We start from the raw sequence: 25,585 nt of genomic DNA on the forward strand, positions 1-25,585 counted from the left end.
TACAACATTTAAAAGACATTTGAATAGGTACTGAATACGAAAGGTTCAGAGGGATGCAGGCCGGATACAGGCCAAACACAGGCAAGTGGAACTAGTTTAGCTTGAGAACATGGTCGGCATGGGCTAGTTAGATCAAAGGGCCTGTTTCCATGCTATATGAGTCTATGAGCGTGTTTGCAGATTTCAGTGGAACCAGTGGCAAGTGAATTACAGTTTGCAACAGCAATATCATGGGTTGGGGCAGGGAGACAAAATTAACTACAGTTTCTGCTCTAACTTCTTATTCAATAATCTCTTGCATATGGGAAGTGAACCTGAATGAACAGTGATATAGTTCCATATGAGGATGGTGCGTGGTTTTGGAGGGAAATATGCAGGTTTGATGCATGTTCCCATGCATCTGCTGCCCTTGCCCTTTTGGGTGGACAAGGGCATTGGCATGGAAGGTGCAGTCAGGTAATGGTTTTGGACTGACATAAAATAAAGCACTGTGGACGCTGCAGATCGGTAACAAAAACAGAAACTCAGCAGGCCTGGGAGCATCTATGTAGGGAAAGAAGAGTTAATGTTTAGCATCGAGGAATCGTTCATTATAGTGAAAACAGCTGGGAAAAGGTGGTCTTGATGGGAGGGGAGAGTGTGAAAGAATGAGACAGATAAATGGAGATGGTGCCCAGAGAGAGAGGAGAGAGAGAGAGAGAGAGAGAAGGAGGGAGAGAGAGAAAGAGAGAGACAGAAGGGATGCAGGGAAAGGGTTTGCTGACAATAAGTCAAGGGGGAAGTTAATGCTGAATTGGTGATAACAAGGACTGTGAATAGTTGAAAATGGTTGGCTGTGCTGGGAGCAGCCCTTACAGAACAGGATCTGGGAGTGTGGGGGTGAATACTAAACATGGAGAAGAGTGTTCATGTTAGATTAGATTCCTTACAGTGTGGAAACAGGCCCTTCGGCCCAACAAGTCCATACTGACCCTCTGAAGAGTAACCCACACAGACCCAATTCCCTCTGACTAACGCACCTAACATTATGGACAATTTAGCATGGCTAATTCACCTGGCTGCACATCTTTGGACTGTGGGAGGAAATCGGAGCACCCGGAGGAAACCCACGCAGACACGGGGAGAATGTGCAAACTTCACTCAGACAGTCACCCAAGGCTGGAATCGAACATGGGTCCCTGGAGCTGTAAGGCAGCAGTGCTAACCACTGAGTCATCATGCAGCCCCATGGTGTTTCTCCACTGGAGCAGAGGAGGTTGAGAGACGATATGTATAAAAAACATGAGGGGTAGAGATAGGGTTAATAGTAGTTATCTCTTCCTTAGGGTGGGGGATTTCAAGAGAGGAGGCACATTTTTACTGTGACAGGAGAGAAATTGAAAAAAAGACGTGGGGCAAATTTTTTATCGTGTGGTTCGCGTGAGGAATGAACTTTCAGAGGAAGTGGAGGACACAGGTATAATTACAACATTTAAAAAAACACTTGGATAAGTACATGAACAGGAGAGTTTGGAGGGAAAGGGAGAGGCTGAATAAGCTGAGGATGTTTTCCCTGGAGCATCAGAGGCTGATGGGTTGCCTTATAGAGGTTTACAAAACCATGAGGGGCATGGATAGGGTAAATAGTCAAGGTCTTTTACCTGAGTTGTGGGGAAACCAGAGGGATTAGGTTTAAAGTGAGAGGGAAAAGATTTTAAAGGGAGGGGCAAGTGTTTTACACAGCGGTTGTGCGTGTATGAAATGAGCTGCCACAGGAAGTGGAGGACGCTGGTTCAATGTCATCACGTAAAAGGTACAGAGATGGGTGTAAGAATAGGAAGAGTTTAGAGGGATATAGGCCAAGGGCTGACAAATGGTACTGGATTACATTAGGATATCTGGTGGGCATGGACGTGTTGGACTGAAGGGAATGCTTCTGTGCTGTGCATCTCCATGGCTACAGGCCAGGAGGGGGTAGGTAGGACTAGTTTAGTTGTGGATCATGGACTGCGGGATCTGTTTCTGGACTGTATGACTCAAATGAATGGGGGTCAATCCCAAACATATGGGAAAGTAAAAGTTTCGAGCACCACCTTGTGTGTGGACCCCCTCCAGATAACTGAGAGCAGTAGTGCACTGAGATGTTCAGTAGATCACAGTCAGCCAGCCAGCAAGTTTTCTCCAGGAGACTCATCTCGAGAAAGGAAGCAATTTCCTGACCCATCAGCTGGATTGTGGATCCAGTTTGGAGTCGGTCCTCCATTTCTGACAACATAGGTAGACAGGACAGTGAGGTACAAATATTAGCATGGCAACATGGTAGTGTATTGAAGTGGCAGTCAACTGAAAACTTGGGGTCATTTTTACAGATAAAGTGGAGGTTTTCAGCAAAGCAGTTACCCAGTCTGTGTTTTATCTTCCCAATGTAGAGAAGACCACATTGTGAGCAACAAATACAGTATTCTTGATTGAGTGAAGTGCAGGTAAATTGCTGCTTTACTGGGAAAGTGTGGCTGGGCCTTGGATAGTCAGGGGTGGGGAGATAAACAGGTAAATGCAACTGAAAATGTGTTGTTGGAAAAGCGCAGCAGGTCAGGCAGCATCCAAGGAACAGGAGAATCGACGTTTCGGGCATAAGCCCTTCTTCAGGAATGAGGAAAGTGTGTCCAGCAGGCTAAAATAAAAGGTAGGGAGGAGGGACTTGGGGGAGGGGCATTGGAAATGCGATAGGTGGAAGGAGGTCAAGGTGAGGGTGATAGGCCGGAGTGGGGTGGGGGCGGAGAGGTCAGGAAGAAGATTGCAGGTTAGGAAGGCGGTGCTGAGTTCGAGGGATTTGACTGAGACAAGGTGATGGGAGGGGAAATGAGGAAACTGGAGAAATCTGAGTTCTTCAAGGAAGACGGAGATGAAGAAACTGGAAGAAATAAAGTCCATACAGTAAGCAGAGTGTTAGGACACACAGTCAAGGTAACTGTAGAAGTTGGTAGGTTTGTAGTGATATCAGTGCCCAGCCTATCCCTGGAAATAGAAAAAGAAAAATAGAAAAAGGGCGGCACGGTGGCACAGTGGTTAGCACTGCTGCCCCACAGCGCCAGAGACCCGGGTTCAATTCCTGCCTCAGGCAACTGACTGCGTGGAGTTTGCATGTTCTCCCCGTGTCTGCGTGGGTTTCCTCTGGGTGCTCTGGTTTCCTCCCACAGTCCAAAGATGTGCAGGTCAGGTGAATTGGCCATGCTAAATTGCCCGTAGTGTTAGGTAAGGGGTAAATGTAGGGGTCTGGGTGGATTGCGCTTTGGCGGGGCGGTGTGGACTTGTTGGGCCAAAGGGCCTGTTTCCACACTGTAAGTAATCTAATCTAATCTAATCAGATGTCAAGGAAGGGAAGGCAGAAGTCAGATATGATTCAGGTGAAGGTGAGGAAAGGATGGAAATTGGAAGTAAAGTTGATCATTTTTTTCCAATTCTGGATGAGAGGAGGAAGCAGCACAATCATGTCATCATTGTACTGGAAAAAGAGTTGTGGGAAGGCATCAAAGTAAGACTGGAACAAGGAATGTTCCACATAACCCCTAAAAAAGCAAGCATAAGCCTTTGTGAGAGATAGATGGTACACACAACTGCTACTGCACATTAGTAATAGAGAGTGTGAATACTGAATATGTTGGATGGAGTGCTAATCAGAGCAGGCTGCTTTGGCTTGAATGGTGTTGAGCTTCCTGAGACTTGTTGGAAATGCACTGATCCAGGGAAGTGCAGAGCGTAGCATCACAATCCTGACTTGTCCCCAGTAAATGGTGAACAGGCTTTGTGGAGATAGCAAGTGAGTTGTTTGCCACAGAATTCACAGCTTCTAATCTGTACTTCTAAGGGAAGTAATTATTTGGCTGGACCAGGTCAATAGTAACCCAGGATGTTGATAGTGGAGGATCCAGTAATGTTAATCCTTTTTGATGTCAACAAGATGTGTTCAGATTACTTCTTGTTGGAGATGGCTATTGCCTGACACTTGTGTGGTACTTGCTATTATCACTCCCCCCCCCCCCAAACCTGAATATTGTTGAAAGTTTGTGCTTATGGACACAGACAGTTTCAGTACCAGAGGAGTTGCAAATAGTGCTGAACATTGTGCAACCATAAGAGAAAATCTTGTTTCTGATCTTATAATGGCAGAAAAGACAGCTGAAGATGGATGCATCCAGGACATTAGCCTGAGGAACACCTGCGTCATTGTCTCAGAACTAAATTGTCACCTCTCCGTTGGAGCGATTTCCCTATGATTCCAATTGCCTCCAGTTTTGCTAGGGTTCCTTGACACTATACTTGGTCAAATGCTGCCTTAATGTTTAGGGCAGTCACTTGCAAGTCTCCAAATGAGTTCAGCTCTTTTGTCCATTTTTGGACCAAGGCTGTAATAAAGTCAGGAGCAGAGTGGCCCTAGTGGAAAACAAAAGGAACATCTACTGGAAAATAAAACAGAGAACTGCAGATGCTGGAGATCTGAAACTAAAAGAAAAATTGCTGGCAAAACTCAACAGGTCTGGCAGCATCTGTGGCAGGAAAGCAGAGTTGGTGTTTCAAGTGTGGTGACTCTTCAGCATTTTTTGCCAGCAATTTCTATTTTTTTGTGAACATCTGCAGGCTGGTTATTACTAAGTGTCACTTGATGGCAGTCTGAACAACTGTAGGAATTGGCCAGGTTGAAGTTGTCCTATTTGAATTGGACAGGACATTTCTGAGCAACTATTCACAATGCTGGTGTGATGCCACATTGCTGGGTGTAACTGTTCTGGGACAGTTTAGCTAGCTGTACAGCTTGTTCCGGAGCACAGTTCCTTCAGTACTTTTGTTGGAACTTCGTCAGGGTTCATTGCCTTTGCAATGTCTAACGCCTTCAGCTCTTTATCAGTGGAGTGAATTGAATTGACTCAAGACCTGGTTCTATGAGCTCAGGAGAATGAAAAAAATAGATCCATTCAGCACATCTGGTTGAAGGTGGTTGTAAACCACAACTAACGTTACGATTTGTGATGCAGTCCCGTATAAAATGGGAACTAAATTCTGTGCTCTCAATCTAACTGTATCGTTTGAATCTAGAATAACGTAAAATTAATCTGTTAGAATTTAATTTAACTCCAGAACAAATGTGGATTCAATGTGATACATTTCATAATGTGATGGTAACAGAAAAGCAAACCACTGATCATGCTGGGAATCTGAAATACAAAGAAAAAAGTTCTGAAAATATTGCTGGAAAAGCTCAGCAGGTCTGTCTGCATCTGCGGAGAGAACGCAGAGTTAACGTCTCGGGGGGTCTAGTGACTCCAAAACACGAAAATATTCAGTCTGACAGCATCAGATCACTTTTTGGAAAGATGACCTTTCCCAACATCGTCCTGAAATCTGCTTGAAATCTTGTCATATTATTGTGGTTTCCCAGCTTCGCGTTATATGCCACACTGTCCGAGCCGCGGCATTGAAACATTTTCTGGTAACAATGCAAAAATAAAGCGTGAAGGTGAAACGGTCTTCCCAGGCACTTTCTAAAGTTGGCGAATCCCTTTTTGACGGGCAGAATGTCACTCACCGCTGCACTGAGGTCGACGCTGCCCATGTTTATTTCCAATCGGTTCGCTTCCAGGAGCAGAGCAGCCAAACTGAGAAAGAGAAAAGGTGAAAAGGGTAAAGTTCGGCTTACCCACTCCACCCCCCGCAAGGAGTTGGCACGTCACTCTTACAAACTTTCTGCCACATCACTTTTTATTCCAAAACTATATTTCATTCAGAAAAAAAATTGAACATAGTCTCTGAAGCAGTTCTGTCCTTACACAGTAGCATATGAAGGAACAAACGTTAGAGTATGTATCCAACGAATACATCACAGGCATTACTCACTTGTACAAGATTATATTCACATATATTTAAGGCATCGGGAGAGTTCGAAAACTGAACGGATCCCCCATTTCACTTCAGCAGGAAGATCTCAGACAGTGGTCTCTCCCCACTGAGCCTTGGTGACAGCTACCCCAAGCTTTAGTGCCTCCCTCAGCATTTAATCCTGGACTTTGGAATGGGCCAATCTGCAACACTCAGTCCAGATCACGCTGAGCAAGAGGATTAAACTGCTGTTGGCTTTAACCAATGTCCTTCAAAGGGATTGTATGTTTGTGTAAAGATTAACACGACACAGCTGTAGTGGTGTGATGCCGAAACAAGTATTTAAACTGGGGTTCTATTTACCATGCTGAACCAAAAGAAAGGCTACACATTGAACGGAGAGAAAAATAATCCAAGCTGATTGGTCATTAATTGAGGTCAGTCGTTTGCGAATACTGGATAAGAAACTTTTGAAAAGTTACTTTGACTTAATTCTACGCCCCCAGCTTCTAACAGGACAACCATGTATCTGTTGCTGCCTGAAGATGGCGTACGAATACGAACAGTGAACAAGCTGCTGCCAAAAACACAATCTGACGGTAGTGATCTTGGAGCATTACGGCATTGGGAAACAGTGCAAACTAAAGGCCCAGGAACAGGAGAACTTTGTCCAGACGACGATTGAAATATTGTCTTCTATAAGGATAGGAGTAGGTCACTTCTTGTGGGCCCGCTTTTTGTCTTATTTCTTTTAATACCTCTCGTTAACAATCATTCAGCAATTTCGGAATTAAAATGAATAACTGACGTCAAGTGCGTTTGTGGAATATCTATCCCTCTTTGCCAACAGGTGGAATCATCTCACTCCATTCCTAAAGATCTGGCTTTTTTTTTGGGTGTATTTAATATACAAGGTTCCCCATGGGAGACAGGTTAGATCTCATGGAATACAGGGAGAAGTACTCATTTGGAGGGTTGTTTTTCAGACTGGAGGCCTGTGACCAGTGGAGTGCCACAAGCATCAGTGCTGGGTCCACTACTTTTCATCATTTATATAAATTATTTGGATGCGAGCGTAAGAGGTACAGTTAGTAAGTTTGCAGATGACCACCAAAATTGGAGGTGTAGTGGACAGCAAAGAGGGTTACCTCAGATTACAACAGGATCTGGACCAGATGGGCCGATGAGCTGAGAAGTGGCAGATGGAGTTTAATTCAGATAAATGCGAGGTGCTGCATTTTGGGAAAGCAAATCTTAGCAGGATTTATACACTTAATGGTAAGGTCCGAGGGAATGTTGCTGTACAAAGAAACCTTGGAGTGCAGGTTCATAGCTCCTTGAAAGTGGAGTCACAGGTAGATAGGATAGTGAAGAAGGCATTTGGTATGCTTTCTTTTATTGGTCAGAGTATAGAGTACAGGAGGTGGGAGGTCATGTTGCGGCTGTACACGACATTGGTTAGGCCATTGTTGGAATATTGTGTGCAGTTCTGGTCTCCTTCCTAATGGAAAGATGTTGTGAAACTTGAAAGGGTTCAGAAAAGATTTACAAGGATGTTGGCAGGGTTGGAGGATTAGAGCTATAGACACAGGGTAAACAGGCTGGGGCTGTTGTCCCTGGAGCGTTGTCCCTGGATCGTCAGAGGTTTAAAAAATCATGAGGGGCATGGATAGGATAAATAGACAAAGTCTTTTCCCTGGGGTCGGGGAGTCCAGAACTAGAGGGCATAGGTTTAGGGTGAGAAGGGAAAGATATAAAAGAGACCTAAGGGGTAACTTTTTCACACAGAGGATGGTGCATGTATGGAATGAGCTGCCAGAGGAAGTGGTGGAGGCTGGTACAATTGCATTTGGATGGGTATATGAATAGGAAGGGTCTGGAGGGATATGGGCTGGATGCTGGTAGGTGGGACTAGATTCGTTTGGGATATCTGGTTGGCATGGAGAGGTTGGACCAAAGGGTATGTTTCCATGCTGTACATCTCTATGACTCTATAACTCTGAACAATCCTGGGAACCATGCGGGAAGTATTTTTAGTTCAAATAAATGTAACTGTAATGTGTGCAATTTATCGTACACTTGCCATGATACAATAACAAGTAACTAGAGCAGATCAGCAATTTAGAGACTTGATTGTTGGTTTATGTTGGCCTCAAAGTGGCAGTACGTTGTACAATTGATCATAGTTCCACTGTGGTGGAAAATTGAAAATTCAAACATACATCCTATATCAACCATTAATCGTATTGGAAAAACACATTTGAAGGCAAAGAGTGAAAAGATAATGATGGCTATGGCCTTCATGAGTGATTTTTATTCTATCACAAGGTCAGAATGTCTGTTTCCTGACAAGTAGTTCAGCTCCATTTACTACTCCTGTAATAATTAGCTAACCAGTACCAATCAACAACAGGATTTGGATAGCAGTCAGGCTTGGGTTTGACAAATGGTAGATAGTGTTGATGCCACTTAGGGGCCGGTGTAAGTCTCAGTGTAAGCCTAACCAACAAAGGTTAATCTTTAACATGTAAAAATACTAGGCTGAATGAGAGGTGTATGTTTTATTCAAAATCTTTCTTTCTATGATACAAAAGCTGGATTTAGCTCTAATTAGTTGATTTTTTTTCATATATCCAGAATCTTTACTCATGAGGTAACAACTTCTTTGGAACTAACCTACCAATATCTGGTGCTTCTTGTTCTAACTACCACCCATCTTTTCTCTTACTTCTAAAGGAAGTGACTCAATAACATGCGGCTCTATCACAAGTCCACTTAACTTCAACATTGGGCATTGTCCTATTTCCACTGGGAGTTTTTCCATGTAGTTTCCTTGAAGTTCCAGCTGAGATAATTGGCTGAGCTTTGAGATCTTCCCACTTATGCTCGAGATTAAGTTGTTGCTCAGCTTCAGAGTCATGAGCTTGTTACATTTGAAAAGCTGATCTGGTACAGTTTCTATTTTATTGTTCCCCAAATCCAAATTGTATAGGTTTTTGAGATTCCCAACATCATTTGGAAGCACAGAAATATTGTTGCTGTGTAAATCCAAGTAACGCAGTTTATCAATCGTGAAAAGGACTTTTGGTAAAACCTCAATATGGTTGTTATTTAAGTAAAGATACTCAAGCTCCTTAATTAAATTAATAGTTGCAGGAATAGTCTTGATCATATTGAACCAGAATTTCAAACACGATAACTTTTGCAAATATTGTAAATTGGAAACATCCTCAATTTTGGTAAGATTGTTACCTTTAAGATCCAAAACTTGAAGATTGGATAAGGCATATGTGGCAGTTGGGATTTTATCCAGTTCACAGTTGTGAAGTTCAATTTGGGTAAGATTGACCATTTTCTTTAAGATACTCAGACTTGAGATCTTGGTCTTATCATTATGAATGCAAAGTTTCAGCAGATGTAATGCAACATCGATGATGGTGGAGGGTATTTTAGAGAGACTTGTTTTTAGGTACAGAACTCTCAGAGAGCGAAGCCCCTTCATGGGTTCCAGTTCCACAGCTTTTTTCTCAATTGCTAGCTTTCCAGTGAGATACAACTCTTTGAGCTCAATCAGTTTGTAGATCCAATCAGGGATTTCATCCCGACTCACATATTTAACTCCCAACTTCTTTATTTGATATTTCAGCCACATCAAAGCAGATGGTGTAACTTCAGTCACACAGTGTGAGAGCCAGATTTCCTCCAAATGCTCCAGCTGGGTTATTTTGTTGGATATTTTAACATTACTACAAAGTTCAAGCCTTAACACCTGTAATTCTGTAACTTCATAGACAGACTCAGGAATTCCTGATAGCATGAAAAGATACAACTCATACTGGTCTTTCTTTGTTTTTGTGACATTTTGCTTCACCTTCTCCACCGTCCAATCATTATTTAAACTTAATAATTTTAATTTTTGCTCACTCACTTCTGAGAGGAAGACTGTGAGACGTTTGGAGTATAGAGTGTCATATTGATCAATCAAATGCAACAAGAAGGCAAAGTCGTTTGATACCTCTGGGATGTCACTGAACTGGCTTTCAACTTTTTTCTCAAAGGAGTAACTTCTCAAAGGATTTCTGAAAACCCAACATATTGTGTGGATGCAGAGGATCCAATAAATAATCACTAAACCTAGATACAAGAGGGCCATTTTACTAACAAAACGGGCAGTGCTATAGGTACAATCAAAAGCCTTGTAATAAACCAACTTTAGTGCATTGGGTTCACACAGGTTATTAAAGTCTACTACATAGATATAGGCTGGAAAGTATCCAATGATAATTAAACAATGTATTGTTTTGAATAACGTTTGTCCAGCATATAATTTATAAATTGTGTCTTTCTCTTCAACATGAAGTCTAAATTTCCTTACTTTCTCAAACAAAGCTTTGGCTTGCTCTGCGTCCTTTTTGTCCAGGGTTGAGGCAGATACTGAAACATTTGAGTGAATACGTGTGGGAATTTTAGCAAGAGAGGAATCCCCTTTAATACTGATTTCATCCTTGTCATTTTCACTGGGTTTCTGTGATGTTACCATTTCTTCCTGTTCTCTGGAATCTACACAGACTGCTGTGGATAGTGCTTTGGTTGTCCAAGGTGACTGAAAACACTTTTGAAGGATGTCAAGAAATTGTTGCAATTTGGAACTTGTTTTAGGATATGTGAAGCAGAAGTTACTGCAGATAATCAGGACAACTGTATGGAATAAAATTAGATAAGAGAAGAACCTGGTAAACCAGGGAATTTGACTGTAACACATTTGATTGACATACCAGTACTGCCAAATGTACAATTTTGTAACCCTTCCATTGTGAATAGAAATAGATGGACTGGATTTTGTATGCTCATCTGGATTGGCACTAATATCATCTGCTTCTGGAGTATTTTGCAAAATTGAACTTGTCTCATCTTGTGTGTTTTGTTTGGCTTCATCATTCTCACTGAGGTGTGGCAAACAGAAAGTCTCATCCATGTAAAGTTGAATACTACAGCCAAAGATAGCCAAGAATAACATGATAATCGTCAGATAATCCATAAAAGTGTCCCACCAAGGTTTGAAGACCCGGTAGGCTGGTTGCTTGTCTTCCAAAATTGAAACATCACTGAAAGAAAACATACCTGAAAGAAACACAAAAACTTCAAGCAATATTTGAAACATACATTTTATAAACATTTAGGTAAAGGGTAGCATTGTGATGATATTACTGGACTAGTAATAATAAAATTGCTAATACAGGTGGGACTAGTTTAGTTCGACATTATAGTTGGCATGGACTGTTCGGACCGAAGGGTCTGTTTCTATGTTGTATGATTCTATGACTACAAAATGGAGGCTCAGAGACACAACTTAAAATTCCGTCATTTTAAATTAAATGCAATGACTTAATAAATCTGGAATTAAAAAGCCAATCATCATGAGAATCATGGAATTACTGAATGTTAACACTATCACAAAGGCAAACTGAGAAACAAGAATTGTAATATACCAGTAGAAGAATTGTAGTATACCTTGACCTACTTTGACAAGTATTATTCATAACTTAAGTGAAGTTTCCTGAGTTGCTGTGTCATGTAATCTCCTGTTGCCTGAATAATTAAAGTCTCAGATCAAACAAATAAATATTTGGATATAAATTGTAACCTAAAACTTTAAAAGGGTCTATCCTTCATTCAATGTGAACATTGGGATAGAATATCAGGAGCAGCATTAAATACCGCTAAAAATTAGATACATACCTGTTGAAGCTACAACATGGGACTAAACATGTGAAAATTCCCATGTATGTGCTATCTACAAAAAGTAGAACAAATCTGATTCAAACTATTACTGCTCTATCAATCCACTCTCAATCATCAAAAAATTGATGGAAGGGATCATCAACAACTGGCACCTATCTTGCAACAACTTGCTCGTCAATGTTCTGTTTAGATACAACCAGGTCACCCAGTTCCAGAGGTCTTTATTTGAGTTGACAAGCATTGGTCCAAATATGAACAAAATAACTGAATACCAGAGGTGAATCGAGAATGACTGCCCTTAATATCAAGGCAGCATTTGAATAAATATGACACCTAGAATGAGTCCTGGAAAATTGAGAACAATGGAAATCAGAGGAAAATCTCTACTAGTTGGATTCATATCTAGCACTGAAGAAAATGGTTCTAATCATCTCAGTCCAAAGATATCTCTGCAGGAGTTCCTCAAGTAGGCCTAATCATCTTCAACTGCTTCATCAATAATATTTCGTCAGACCTAAGATCAGGAATGTTCTGCATGATTTAGAAATCCAGATATTGAAGCAGTTCACATCTGCATTCAGCAAGGGCTAGCTTTAGTTGACAAGTGACAAGTAATGGAATCACCACACAAATGACATTAAAAAGAAAACCCTATCTATATCTCCTGTTGACATTCACAGGCATTAGTATTAGTATTGGTGGATCCTCCATTATCAACATCCTCATCTCCTATGGTTCTACACATAGACGGCCATGCTGATCTTTAAAGACCCTATTCTCTCCCTAGTTACTCTTTTGCCCTTAATGATACGTGTAGAATCTCTTTGAATTCTCAACCTATCTGCCAAAGCTATCTCGTTACAACTTTTCGCCTCCTGATTTCCCTCTTAAGTATACTCCTACTGCCATTATAGTCCCTAGGGATTCACTTAATCGCAGGTATCTATATCTGATATATGCTTACTTCTTTTACATGACCAGAGCATTAATTTCTCTAGTCATCCAGCATTCCCTACACCTACCAACCTTGTCCTTCACACTAACAGGAACATACTGTCTCTGAACTCACGTTATCTCACTTTTAAAGGCTTCCCAGTTTCCAACTGTCAATCCACCTGCAAACAGCCTCCCCCAATCAACTTTTGAAATTTCCTGTCTACTACCATCAACTTTGGCCTTACTCCAATTTCAAACGTGAACTTTTAGATTAGATCTATTCCTTTTCATAATTCTATCAGTTTTAAAGTAGTTATGATCACTTGCCCTAAAGTGCTCCCCCACTGACATCTCAATCACTTGCTCTGCCTTATTTCCCAAGAGCAGGTCAAGTTTTGTCAGTATATCCACATATTGAAAACACAGAGAGTTTATGCAGTGCTGGAGGAAGGCATTGTAGCACATATTTTTACTTACTCAGGATAGGACTTTGGACTGGATTAAGTGAAAATACTGAAGCTAGCTTTTTCAATAAACATCAGAATTTAACCATTTTGGTTTAAAAAAAAACAATACAAGTTAACTTGAAGTTACAAAGTGAATAAGATATGTTTAGACTGTTTTGGAACTTGACTGATATCTACCTCAGAAAGAAGGATGATGTTCTCACAAACAGATTTAGAATGTTTCTATTGATATGTTGACTTTTGAACTTTTGATTGTTTTCAATATTCCAATTTTTAAAAATCCATATTGCTGGCCAAGCCAGCGATGCCCCCCCATTATGTGAATGGATAATAAAAAAAATTCAGACTTTGACATCAAAAACTGATAGGCAATAACTATCACTAAGCTGGTTGTCGTCTGATCTTTGAGTTTAGGACTGACTTGAATTTCACATTGCAGATACCCTAGCGTCATTAACCAACTGATATATTTTGTTATTTTATTTAATGGTTCAAAACATGGGTGACTGGTAAACGACGAAAAGTGTGGTGCTGGAAATGCACAGCAGGTCAGGCAGCATCCGAGAATCAATGTTTCAGGCATAAGCTCTTCATCAGGAATGTGGAGAATGGGGGAAAGGGGGCTGAGAGATAAATAGGGTTAGGGTTAGGGTTGGGGATGGGGCTGGGGGGCAAGGTATTTGGGAAGGTGATAGGTAGATGCAGGTTGAGGGTAATGTTGATAGGTTGGAGGTGAGGGTAGAGCGGATAGGTTGCACCACCCTCTTGAACTGTCCTACCTGTCCATCTTCCTTCCCACCTATCTGCTCCACCCTCTGCTCTGACCTAGCACCCCCAACCTGCACCTATCGCCTTCCCAGATACCTTCCCTCCAGTCCCATCCTCACCCTCGTATTTATCTCTCAGAGCCCTTCCACCCCCACATTTCTGATGAAGTGTTTATGCCCAAAACATTGATTTTCCTGCTCCTCAGAAACTGCCTGACTGGCTGTGCTTTCCCAGTGCCACATTCTCCACTCTGATCTCCAGCATCTGTAGTCCTCACTTTCTCCTAGTCACTGGTAAGAGAGACAAACAGTCATTTATTGTTGGATGTCATCTGAAGCAAGAAATATTTAAGAGCTTCATAGGACTGATTATGATTCGTAGGAGTAGCTATGATCAGATAGATTTCCTTATTTGGACTACTTCTTTGTGGAAAGCATTTGATTAATAGTAAATCAGGATCAAAAATGGACAGAGAGGTAAAGATGCTAATATTGTTGTACACCCAGGAAAACAGGAAGCTATGACAGGGGAACTCTGCTATTAGTTTAACAAAATACCACAGGCTTTAGTGTTTATTTAGAGTCATAGAGATGTACAGCAACTCATCATGCTGAGCAGATATCCCAACCCAATCTAGTCCCACCTGCCAAAACCCATCCCATATCTCTCCAAATCCTTCCTATTCATATACCCATCCAGATGCCTTTTAAATGTTGCAGTTGTACCAGGCTCCACCACATACTCTGGCAGTCCATTCCACATGCGCACCAACCTTTGCGTGAAAAGTTGCCGCTTAGGTCTTTTTTACACCTTTCCCCTCTCACCCTCTTTTTATGCCCTCTAGTTTCTGGACTCCCTCACCCCAGGGAAAAGACCTTGTCTACACCCTATCCATGCCCCTCACGATTTTATAAACCTCTATTGTGTCACCCTCAGCCTCCGACGCTCCAGGAAAAACAGCCCTAGCCTGTTCAGCCTCTCCCTATAGCTCAAATCCTCCAACCCTGCCAACATACTTGTAAATCTTTTCTGAACCCTTTCAAGTTTCACAACATCTTTCCAATAGGAAGGAGACAAGAATTGCACACAATATTCCAAAAGTGGCCTAACCAATGTCCCGTACAGCCGCAACAGTACCTCCCAACCCCTGTACTCAATACTCTGACCAATAAAAGACAGCATACCAAACGCCTTCTTCACTATCCTATCGACCTGCGACTCCACTTTCAAGGAGCTATGAACCTGCACTCCAAGGTCTCTTTGTTCAGCAACACTTCCTAGGACTTTATCATTAAGTGTACAAGTCCTGCTAAGATTTGCTTTCCCAAAATACAGCACCTCGCATTTATCTGAATTAAACTCCATCTGCCACTTCTCAGCCCATTGGCTCATCCAGTCCAGATCCTGTTGTAATCTGAGGTAACCTTCTTCGCTGTCCTCTACACTTCCAATTTTGGTGTCATCTGCAAACTTACTAACTATACCTCTTAAACTCACATCCAAATTATTTGAAATATTAGTTTATGTAACCAAAAAGCAAGTGTATTTCAGAATTCAAAGCTTGAAGACTTTGCTGGTTGTCTTATTTTAAAATGCCACAGTGGATCCATGTCCCACTACTAACCAACAGAGCATACTGCAGATAACTAAATCACAGATCAAAGCTCATAGCATTGTACAAAGTGCAAGTTCCATCCAACCTACACACTATCCTGCCTTGGAAATATATCAGTCAAAAAGTGTGGCACTGGAAAAGCACAGCAGGTCAGGCAGCATCAGGCCCTTCATCAGAGGGACTTTTCCTCAGAAATGTCGATTCTCCTGCTCCTTGGATGCTGCCTGACTTGCTTTGCTTTTCCAGCACCACACTTTTCGACTCTGATCTCCAGCATCTGCAATCTCACTTTCTCCTTAGAAATATATCACCATTCTTTAAAGTAACTGGATCAAAATTCTGGAATACCCTTCTTAGTAGTGTTATGCATGTCCCTACACCCAGTGGTTCAAGGAGGCAATTGATCACCATCTTCTCAAGGACAGTTAGGATTGACAATAAATGCTAGCCTATCCAGTCACACATACATCATTTGATCAAAGAAATTACAAACATACATACCGGACCTGTTCAGCGTTTTCAACATTTTCTGTGTTTATTTCAGATTTTCAGAATCAGCAGTATTTTGCTTTTGTAGTATATGTGTAGTAATCAGTACCTTTTTTTCCTAGGGAAAGATGTGCAAATAGAGTATAATGTGGGAATATGTGAAATTGTCTATTTTAGTAGGGGAAATATGAAAGAAACATATTATCCAAATGGTAAGTATTTGTACAGCTCTGAGATGCTGAGGGATTGGGTGTTCACATTTGTGAATTGCAAAAGATTACAATGCAGGTGCGGCAAGTAATTAGGAAACCTAATAAACTGTCATTCTATATAGTAAGGGAATTGAATATTGGAGTCAGGAGGCTATGTTTTTATACAGATCACTGGAGTACTAGGCACAGTATTAATCACCTTATTTAGGGATGCAAATTCATTGGATGAAGTTTAGCAAAGGTGTACTGAACTGAAACCTGGAATGGATATTGTCTTGTAAGAAAATATTAATCAGTAAATTATTAAGTTCAGAGTAAGGATAACAAATGAAAATCCTGAGGGGTCTTGACAGGGTAGATGTAGAGAGAGGTATGAACTTGGAACAACAGCAGGTCATTCAGCCCTATGATCCTGCCTGCCATTCAACAAAATCACAGCTGACCTTACTGTAGCCTCAACTCCTAATTATCATGATAACTTTTCACTGCTTACTCAACTAGAATCTTAACTACTTTACGCCCTTAAAAATATTTAAGGACTCTGCTTCCAACAATTTTTCAGGGGAGTTCCAAAAATTCATAACTCACTGAAATAAAAGATTTTGTCTCATCTCTGTTTTAAATAGGCAACTTCTGATTTTTTTAAGTGACCCTGAGTTCTGAACTCTTTAAAAGGGGAAATAAAAACTCTCTCCACTTCCAACCTGTCAAGACCCCTCAGGATTTTCACTTGTTACTCTTACTCTGAACTTACTAATTTACTCATTCACATTTCCTTACAAGACAATACCCATTCCAGGTGTTAGTCCAGTCAACCTTTGCTAAACTTCATCCAATGAATTTGCAATTCATGAATCCGGGCACCCAGATCCCTCAGCATCTGGGTGCTTACCATTTGGATAATATATTTCTCTTTTATTTCCCATGCTAAAATGGACAATTTCAAATATTCCCACATTATACTATATTTGCACATCTTTCCCTAGGGAAAAAAAAAGGTACTAATGACAACACATATACTACAAAAGCAAAATACTGCTGATTCTGGAAATCTTAGATAAACATAGAAAATGTTGGAAATGGTGAACAGGTTTGGTAGCTTCTGTGGAGAGCGAAACAAAGTTTGTGTTTTAGATGTCTTATCCCTTCATCAGAACATGTAATGGGTTTTATGTAAGTGAAGGAGGGAGAGAGGGAAAAAGCCAAAACTGAAAATCTGTGATAGGACTGAGGGTAATGGAGATCAAATGGCAAAAGATGGGGGGGCCAAAGGGAGGGTTAGTGAGACATACAAAGCAATGAAGGATGGCAAGATTTTCAAAGTGCCAATGGGTCTGGACTAGAGGAGGGTGGGCTGGAATTTAGCATGTTGCTCTGTGCAATTCATCCTGCCCCCAAGCCATTTTCGAGAAGGCTGATTTAGGGATGCAATGACTACCTGTCGGCAGGTTAGGTAAAGTTGCCATAGTCCCAGACACTGAGCTACTGACTCCCAAATGTGCCATAGACCTACCAGAGCACAGGGCTGCTCTCTCATTAGAGAGAGAAATGACTTGCGGTAGGTTAAGCTGAGGGTCATCACAGCTCAGGCAAGGGGAGAGGTTGGGAAGAAGTGTCCTTCTGCCAGTGTTGGATTTGAAACTAAGCTGTCGGTATCACTCTTCGTGCAATCCAGCTACTGAGAACAACTGAGCTAACCCCATCTGTAGGATACAGGTAACCAACTCAGATGATTAATATGTATATTAAAGTTTCTCCAGAAGAGTCGCACTGGACTCAAAGTTTAATTATGTTTCTGTCTCAACATATACTGCCAGATTTGCTGAGTTTCTCCAGCACTTTGTTTTGTTAATTTTTATATGTTTTGAGAGCAGTGTATGAGTTCTTTTACATCTAGTGCATTGCTGACTGGAGTAGTACTCCACACCATGTAAAACTCATCTGGTGTTAGAAACCTCCTGCTGCCCCACCTTAGGAATAGATTAGTATTTGTGTCCTGAGTTATCCTGCAAGTAGAACATCTTTGTGAAACAGACACAACTTTGCACTGAAATTAGATGCCTTAATACTACCTTTAATAATTTGAAATGTGTGATTAGTGATACAAATTATACCTCAAGCCCAGAAAAAAAATGCATGTTCTTCTTTAAAATTTTATTCAAGTTGTATTTGTGTTCAACTGTGACTAGCCTGTATAAACGAAAATGTTCCAGGAAGCATTTTATTCAGAATTTCACCAACAATTAATTATGAATCTCGATGGCATCGATTGGGTTATGTCCTGTTTCATATTAGTTGCATAACATACAGAAATGGCAAATTCTTATTTTATTATTCACGATTTGACAGGTTTGGCCACACTGTAATATGTTCTAACACGAAATTGTGAAGTAATTTTTAATTTGAGCTGAGTCTGTTTGCGTTGCGATACATTTCCAGAATATGTAGTCAAGTGTTTCCTTTTGAATTATTATGGGTTCGTTGGTCACATTTCTTGTTTTATACAACGTGTTCCAATTCAGGATGTGACATCTTTTTGGGAATTAAAAGCCTGACTTCACTTACGGGCTCGGGATTAGCACTGATGCTTATTTTGATTTGCATGGGAAGCGCCTCAAACAAGTATTCATCCAGTATCAGGCCGCTCTGTTTCAGCTTGCTACACTGGGTTATCTCCACTGGGAGTTCGTCCAGGGAATTTTCTTTCAGCTCCAGTCTGATGAGTTGGGAGCACTGCTGGATCTTCCCACTCAGGGACGAGAGTAAGTTATTATTCAGCTTCAGGGTCTTGAGCTTTTTGCACTGGAACAACTCATCTGGCAAGGTTTCCAATCGATTGAAGCTTAAATCGAGGTACTTGAGGTTTTTGAGGTACTTGATGGAGGGGGCAATGGCAACCAGCCGATTGTTGCTCATGTCTAAGTGTTGCAGCTTCTGAATAGTGAACATACTGTTCGGCAAAGTCTCGATCAGATTGTTGGACGCGTTGAAACGTTCAAGGCTACTGATGAAACTGATTGAATCCGGAATGGCTTTGATTTTGTTGAAGCTGAGGTTGAAGGAGGACAACTTGCGCAGGCGCTGCAGGCTCTCAATCTCCTCGATCCCGCTAAGCTCATTGCCCTGGAGGTTCAGCTCCTGCAGGTTGGAGAGGCCGAAGATGCCGTGCGGGATGATCTCCAGGTCACAGTTCTGCAGGTCCAGGCGGGCCAGGTTGAACATGCTGCCCAGATTGTGCAGCATCTCCAGCTTGTTCTTGTTGTTGAGGATGCATAGCTCGATCAGGTGCGGCGCCACATACAACACATTGAAGGGCACCTTCACCAGGTTGCTGTTGATCTGGAGGATTTTCAGGTAGCGCAGCTCCTTCAGGAACTCAAGCTCCAGCCTCTTTTCGCCGTCGTTGACATTGCCGATCAGGTAGAGGGCTCGGAGACGGGTCAGTTTGCCAATCCACTCAGGCACCTCCTCGTGGTCGGAGAAGGTAACAGAGAGCAGGTGGAGCTGGTTGCCCAGGAAGAAGAGGGCGGCAGGTTTGATGGTGACGATGCAGTTGACAATGCGGAGCTCCTCCAGGTGGACGAGCTGGGTCACCTTGGTGCTGATGTTGATATCGGTGCAGAGCTCCATCTTGATGGCCTGGATCTCGGTGACATCATAGACCGCCTCGGGGATGCCAGTGAGCATGAAGAGGTGCAGTTCCAGCTGCTCCTTGCTGCCCCGGATGAGTTGCTGCCTGACCTTGTCCGCTGTCCAATCGCTGTTCAGGCTCAGCAGCTTGAGCTTCTTCTCGCTGGCCTCAGACAGGAAGGTGGAGAAGTGTTTACAGTACAGGGGGTCATACTGGTCAATGAGGTGCAGCAGGAAAGCAAAGTCATTCTTCACATTGGGGATGTCGCTGAACTGACTCTCCCTCTTCTCAAAGGAGTACTGTTTGAGGGGGGTACGGATGATCCAGAACAGAGTGCGGATGCACAGTAAGACATAGATGGCCACCAGGCACAAATAGAGTAGCAACAGCCTCCGGAGTAGGAAGGCGATGCTGAACGTACAGATGAAGACTCCATACCCAATGACCTTCTCAGTACCAGGCCGGCAGATGATGTCAAATGACACCGCCTCCACAAAGATGGCAAAATAGCATAGAATGATCACACACTGCAGGGTTTTCAACAGCAGTTGACCCATGTACAGCTTGTAGATGGTGTCCTCTTGTTCCACGTGCAGCCGGAATTTCTTCACCTTCTCAAACAGAGCCTTGGCCCGTTCCCAGTCCTTCTTGTCCAGCAGCTCATTTTGCCTCTGGATGACCGGAATGTCGTGGGTGGCACCCCGACTCGAGTCCCTGATGCCTGGCGATACCGGCTTGAAGTTCGCCGTCATGCTCTTGCGCTTCTCCTGCGTCTTGACATTGACATTGCTGCTGTGCTCAGTCACGGCCAGGGATAGCACATCCGAGGTCCATGGGGACTCGAAACACTTCTCCAGGATGAAGGTCAGGTGCTCCATCTTGGAGCTGGTCTTTGGGAACCGAAACCAGAAGTTGCTGCAAATCATCAGGGCCACTGTGTGCACCAAAATGAAGTAGGAGAAGTATTTGGGAAACCAGGGTACCGCGTAGAAGTAGCATACGCGGTTGACGTAGCGGTACTGCTGGATGTCCAGGTTGGTTTTGCCCTCAGTGACTGCATAGACAGCATCTATATGTGAAAGCCGAGCGAAGTCACGAATGTTTGTTACATTATAGGCAGCAAAAGCTTGCTCTTCCATGGTTGAGTTGCCTCCAGGATAAGATCGGCTGCTGTTGTCTGAGGAATTATCCTGGATTGGCAGACAGACTGTCTTGTCCTTGTATATCTGCGTTGTGCCTCCAAACACAGCAATCATCAACATGGTTACGGCCAGGTAATCCATGAAAGTGTCCCACCAGGGCTTGAAGATTCGGAAAGATGGAGGAGCTTTGCTCACTGAAGAAAGTTCTTCAAAGGAAAACATCCCTGAACACACAGAAGAAGAGGCGCATTAGTCTTATGATTCATTCTTGAATTTGGATTGGGGGATTGTCAAACACAGAATAAAATGAACCAATCTGTCACCAACCACAAAGAAATGATGAAACAAAAATCTGGTTGTCCCCACTGTGGTTGTCTCCTTCCCTGCTGAGTCTCAGAGTTAAATACCACTGCAGAACCCCAACACAAAAAAAATCAAGACTAGCATTTCATTATAGTACCAAAGGAGTGCTGTACTGTTGGGGTACTTTATTTTGGATGTGTCATTAAACAAAGGTCCCAGTTATTCTCTCAAGTAGATGTAAAAGATGCAAAGGCATTATTTCAAAGAAAGGCAAATGAGTTCTTCACTGTATCCATGCCAACACTAATCGTTAATCTAACAGCGCATAAACAGAGCATCTGGTTATTCTCATGTTTTGTTTGTGGGAGTTTCCAGTGTGCCAATTAGCTGTTGCATTGCCAATATTACAAGCTACTATTCTTCATTGGTTGTAAAACATTTTGAGATGTCCAGTGATTATGAAAAGGGTGACATAACTGCAAGTCTTATTCTCAATATCTAAATTTGCAAATGTTGCCTAGTTGGTGTTTTTCTTAAAACCCGGTACAGCTATCAATAATAACTTAAATTTATGTAGTGTGTCTTAAGATAATAAAACAATCTAGGTTGGTCCATAGAAGGGTTACTGAACAAAATTCAACACTGAACCTGATAGATAAAGGTTGTGCAAGCAGACCCTATGCCTGCTCTCTCTCTCATTACAGAGAAGTGAAAAAAGTATGCTTCAATATTTCAAAGTTATACGATTTAAACAAGGTATTCAGATTCTGTCATTAAACAAGATCCACATGGTTGGGAAGATATTGAACCCAAAAATTAGGTTAAAGAAATCAATTCTTTCTCCCAGCGGGAACTCTAGAAACATACCAAAACAAATGTGATTTTTTAAGAGTAAAAATAACTACTTTGTTTCATTTGCAAACAAAAACACTAAGGATCTTGCAGGTCCGATCTTAGCTGTTGCATAATCAGTGGGTTTTTTTGTGGTTTAACCAGAGGGTCACCACACGTCAAGAGAGGAGCAAGGTTGACCTTCATGGTAACCTCAGTCGGTGCTGGAATTGCACCCACACTGTTGGGTGTATATTGCAAACCAGCTGTCCAGCCAACTGAACTAATCAACGCCCTAACTTGATAAGGGGCTACTAAGACAGGTGATCAAAATCTAGGTTAAAGATGTGGGTTTTGAGGAGTATCTTAGATGAAGTCAGAGATGTAGAGAGGCATAGAGGTGAAGGGAAATAATTCCATAGCTTAGAGCCTCAACAACTGAATACACAGGCACTGATGGTGAATTGATGAAAATCTCAGAAGCGTGATAGCCAAACTTGGAGGAGTGTAAAGATCTTGCAGGGATGCAAGTTACATGAAAGCTACAGAAGTAGGGAAGCGAGCAGGAGGCCATGGAGGAATCTGGCTCAAGGATGAGAATTTAAAAATGAATGCAGCAATCATTGGTCAACCAATGTGAGGATAGTGGGAAAATGGGACTTAATGTGAATTATAATAAAGGAGCAGAACTCTAGATAAGCAGCAAATTATGTTGGGTACAAAATGAAGGCCACCTGGAGATCAGTGGAATAGTCAAAGTCTACAGGTGTCAAAACAAATACATCAATGAGGGGTTCAGCAGCAGATGAGCCTGAGATGAGGTAGAGATGAAACTACAGATGTGGAAGTGTGTGGTTTTGGCTATGGGGAGAATATGGGCCCAGCGGCTCAGTTAAGGTTTAAACAGGACACCAATGTTTGATTCGGTTATAAGTGTCAAGGGATTGATGGTGCCAGTGACTAATGCATAAGAGTTAGCTGCAGGGATCAAAGATGATAACTGTTTTCTTAATACATAAAAATACCATTGATAATGAATTGGCTAAGATAGGATTGATTATTGATATCAGCTTAATGTTTTTGTTTGAAAACGAAACAAAGTAATTCTTTTTACTCTTCAAAAATACAAACTTGTGTTGATATGCTTTGAGTTTCTTCTTCTGAGAGAGAGTTGATTTCTTTAACTTAACTTTTTGGGTTCAATGTCCTCTCAACCACACAGACCTTGTTTAATAACGATCTGAATAACTTATTTAAATCACAAAACTTTGAAATATTAAAGTATCTATACATAGCTTTTTCACACTGTGACACTTAAGTTCTGAAATGTAACTGTTTGTATGTCATATTTAATCATCCTACTTTTCCTTTAGTGTTTACGTTCTACAGCAGTATCACCTATTGCACTTTTCAACCAATAAACTCCAGTTTTTCCATTCCTTATCTGATAAGAGTCATCCATATTCTTAATTCATTTAGCACAATTAATTTCAATCTAATCTATAAATTATGGGTTCTTTGTAAACTTTGGATTAACAAAAATTTCTTTAAAATCACATCTGTTATCAACAATGATGGTAAGGAAAAGGGAAACACTTGACAATATCACCCCCTAATAAAATGTCTGGTTTCATAAATCAATGAGTAAATAAATACTAAACTGTGAAACAAATATTTATCAGTACATTCATTATAACTGGAAATATAAGTTACCTTCTTGTCTCTGTTTTTGCCTGAATATTGGCTCTCCTGGAAGTACAATTGTATTGGTACCTACAGCCTTTTATGATCTTTCTCAACAATGAATGTTGGTAGACTATTTGACTATGGAAGTATCACATCTTTGTCTTCCTTTTGTCCAATCACCAAGTTTGGCCAACCTTCACCCTGTTCAATTAAAAAAAAACCTGGATGCTTATTTGTGAGTTTTCCAATACTGTTTTAACATACTTTTGGTATTCTAGTTTTCTGTGTCTGTGATTCAGTGTACTCCTCTTCCTAATCAAATATCTGTAAAATATTCTTCTTTGTGAAGGACATTATAATAAATTGTTATTAATTACTGTTGAGCAGGATGGGTCTGCAGTTGTCTAAAGAACTCTGCCAGCTACCAAAGAACTTTCAATACACTCTAAAACCTATTGTGTTTAGAATACCTTTTATGACACTGACATAAGAAAATAAGAATCAGGAAGAGAAGTAGGTCATTTGGTCCATTGAACTTGCTCTATCATTCAACAAGATCATGGCTAACTTGAACTTGGTCTCATCTCTGCTTTCCTGCCATCTCCCATAACCTTTGACTCTCTTGTTAGTTCAGAAATATGTTTATCTCAGCCTGAGCTGAATTAACCAGAGTTTGTGAATGTTTATGTTCTTTTGTACTTTTCTGTTTATTTGATGAAGGTCCAAGTCTGTCTTAAATTATTGACGTTCTCTTCATTTGCTGGGACTAACACAATAGATGATCAAGAGGACAGGTGGGAGAGCACCCTGCTTTTTCCTTCATGATCCAACCTTCTTGTTTTGAAACTGTCCTTAGTAGATCTGCTTTCTCCTAATTCTTTCTCATGGGAAGTGCTTCATTGTGCATAGGTCTTCTCACCAGTGTGGCTGACCACTGGAAACTTGGTGGTGACTTCCACTACCACTAAGTAGTCATACAACTTCACATTTGCAGAACCTATTAACAAATTATAATAGTAACTTGTCTCTCTTTTTCATTACAAAGGAAAGCTTAGCTCACCAGAGATACAATTACAGGCATGATGTTAATTTAACACAATTCCCTTTCATCTTTCACCTGCTTTTCATGAAAAGGAAAGTGCAGTGTTACAGGGCAAAAGGCAGGAAATGGAACAGGTTTGGACCAGAGATCTCCAAGCTTTTATAGTCTAGGTCACATGCTCACAATAGTTGAGCAGAGGAAGAAGGCTCAGCCAACACTAATGAGTAGCACAGTTAATATAGACATTCACACCAAAAACAAATGGAGTATTCCAGTCACTGATTTATAAATCACACACTCATAGATCCAACAGCTCTGACTGACATAGATTTAAGGGACTGACAACTAGGGATGCTCAGAAAAGATGCTATCATATGAGAGCTGGACAACAAAACAAAAACTTCAATGGGCCTTTACCATCTTTTACTTTTCCATGTTCTGTAATGTACCAAACTTGTGTAGTAGTGGAAAGATACATATTGAAAGATAGAACAGCCTGTGTCCTGGATTCTCAGAAACATGATCACACAGGAGGCCATTCGGATCACTGTTCCTATATCTGCTCTTCAAACGAGCATTGAACCTGCCTCTATCACATTTACAGGTACTGCATTCCACACCTGATACTAATATGGGTCACTCCATCTGTCCCCTATTTTAAAGTCGGAAATCACACACCAGTTTATAGTGCAACATGTTCATTTGAAATCATAAGCTTTCAGAGCGAAGACCCTTTGTCAGGTGAAGTGAGAGGGAAGCACACAGAATAATAATATAAGCAGTATATAGAATGTCTACCGTGCAAAAGTGCCCAGAGATGTGAGGCACAGTGGATTCGCCATGTAAATGTAGTGTTACATGGATTGGG

At 41.4% G+C, this 25,585-nt stretch overlaps 3 protein-coding genes across 3 annotated transcripts in view; all 3 read right to left on the reverse strand.

The window, feature by feature from the left end:
- phyhd1 (phytanoyl-CoA dioxygenase domain containing 1) overlaps window positions 1-6,038 on the reverse strand; it is a 32,063-nt gene extending 26,025 nt beyond the window's left edge. Inside the window, exons 1-2 of the mRNA XM_072565604.1 lie at window positions 5,872-6,038; window positions 5,564-5,633 (exon numbers count right to left, since the gene is read on the reverse strand). Of these exons, the coding sequence (XP_072421705.1) occupies window positions 5,564-5,590 (27 nt within the window). The 5' untranslated portion in view covers window positions 5,591-5,633; window positions 5,872-6,038. The remainder of the gene's footprint in view (window positions 1-5,563; window positions 5,634-5,871) is intronic.
- A 2,516-nt stretch (window positions 6,039-8,554) lies between these two features.
- LOC140469252 (volume-regulated anion channel subunit LRRC8D-like) lies at window positions 8,555-10,972 on the reverse strand. Its single transcript, XM_072565589.1, has one exon. It carries the CDS (start codon window positions 10,970-10,972, stop codon window positions 8,555-8,557), a length of 2,418 nt encoding a protein of 805 aa, XP_072421690.1.
- A 7,394-nt stretch (window positions 10,973-18,366) lies between these two features.
- LOC140469688 (volume-regulated anion channel subunit LRRC8D-like) lies at window positions 18,367-23,870 on the reverse strand. Its single transcript, XM_072566437.1, has 2 exons — window positions 23,703-23,870; window positions 18,367-21,079 (listed from the first exon to the last, which is right to left on the reverse strand). Exon 2 carries the CDS (start codon window positions 21,075-21,077, stop codon window positions 18,582-18,584), a length of 2,496 nt encoding a protein of 831 aa, XP_072422538.1. The 5' UTR covers window positions 21,078-21,079; window positions 23,703-23,870; the 3' UTR covers window positions 18,367-18,581.
- Window positions 23,871-25,585: the final 1,715 nt, after the last annotated feature.

This window comes from Chiloscyllium punctatum, chromosome 49 (genome assembly GCF_047496795.1).
Source record: "Chiloscyllium punctatum isolate Juve2018m chromosome 49, sChiPun1.3, whole genome shotgun sequence".
NCBI lineage: Eukaryota > Metazoa > Chordata > Chondrichthyes > Orectolobiformes > Hemiscylliidae > Chiloscyllium > Chiloscyllium punctatum.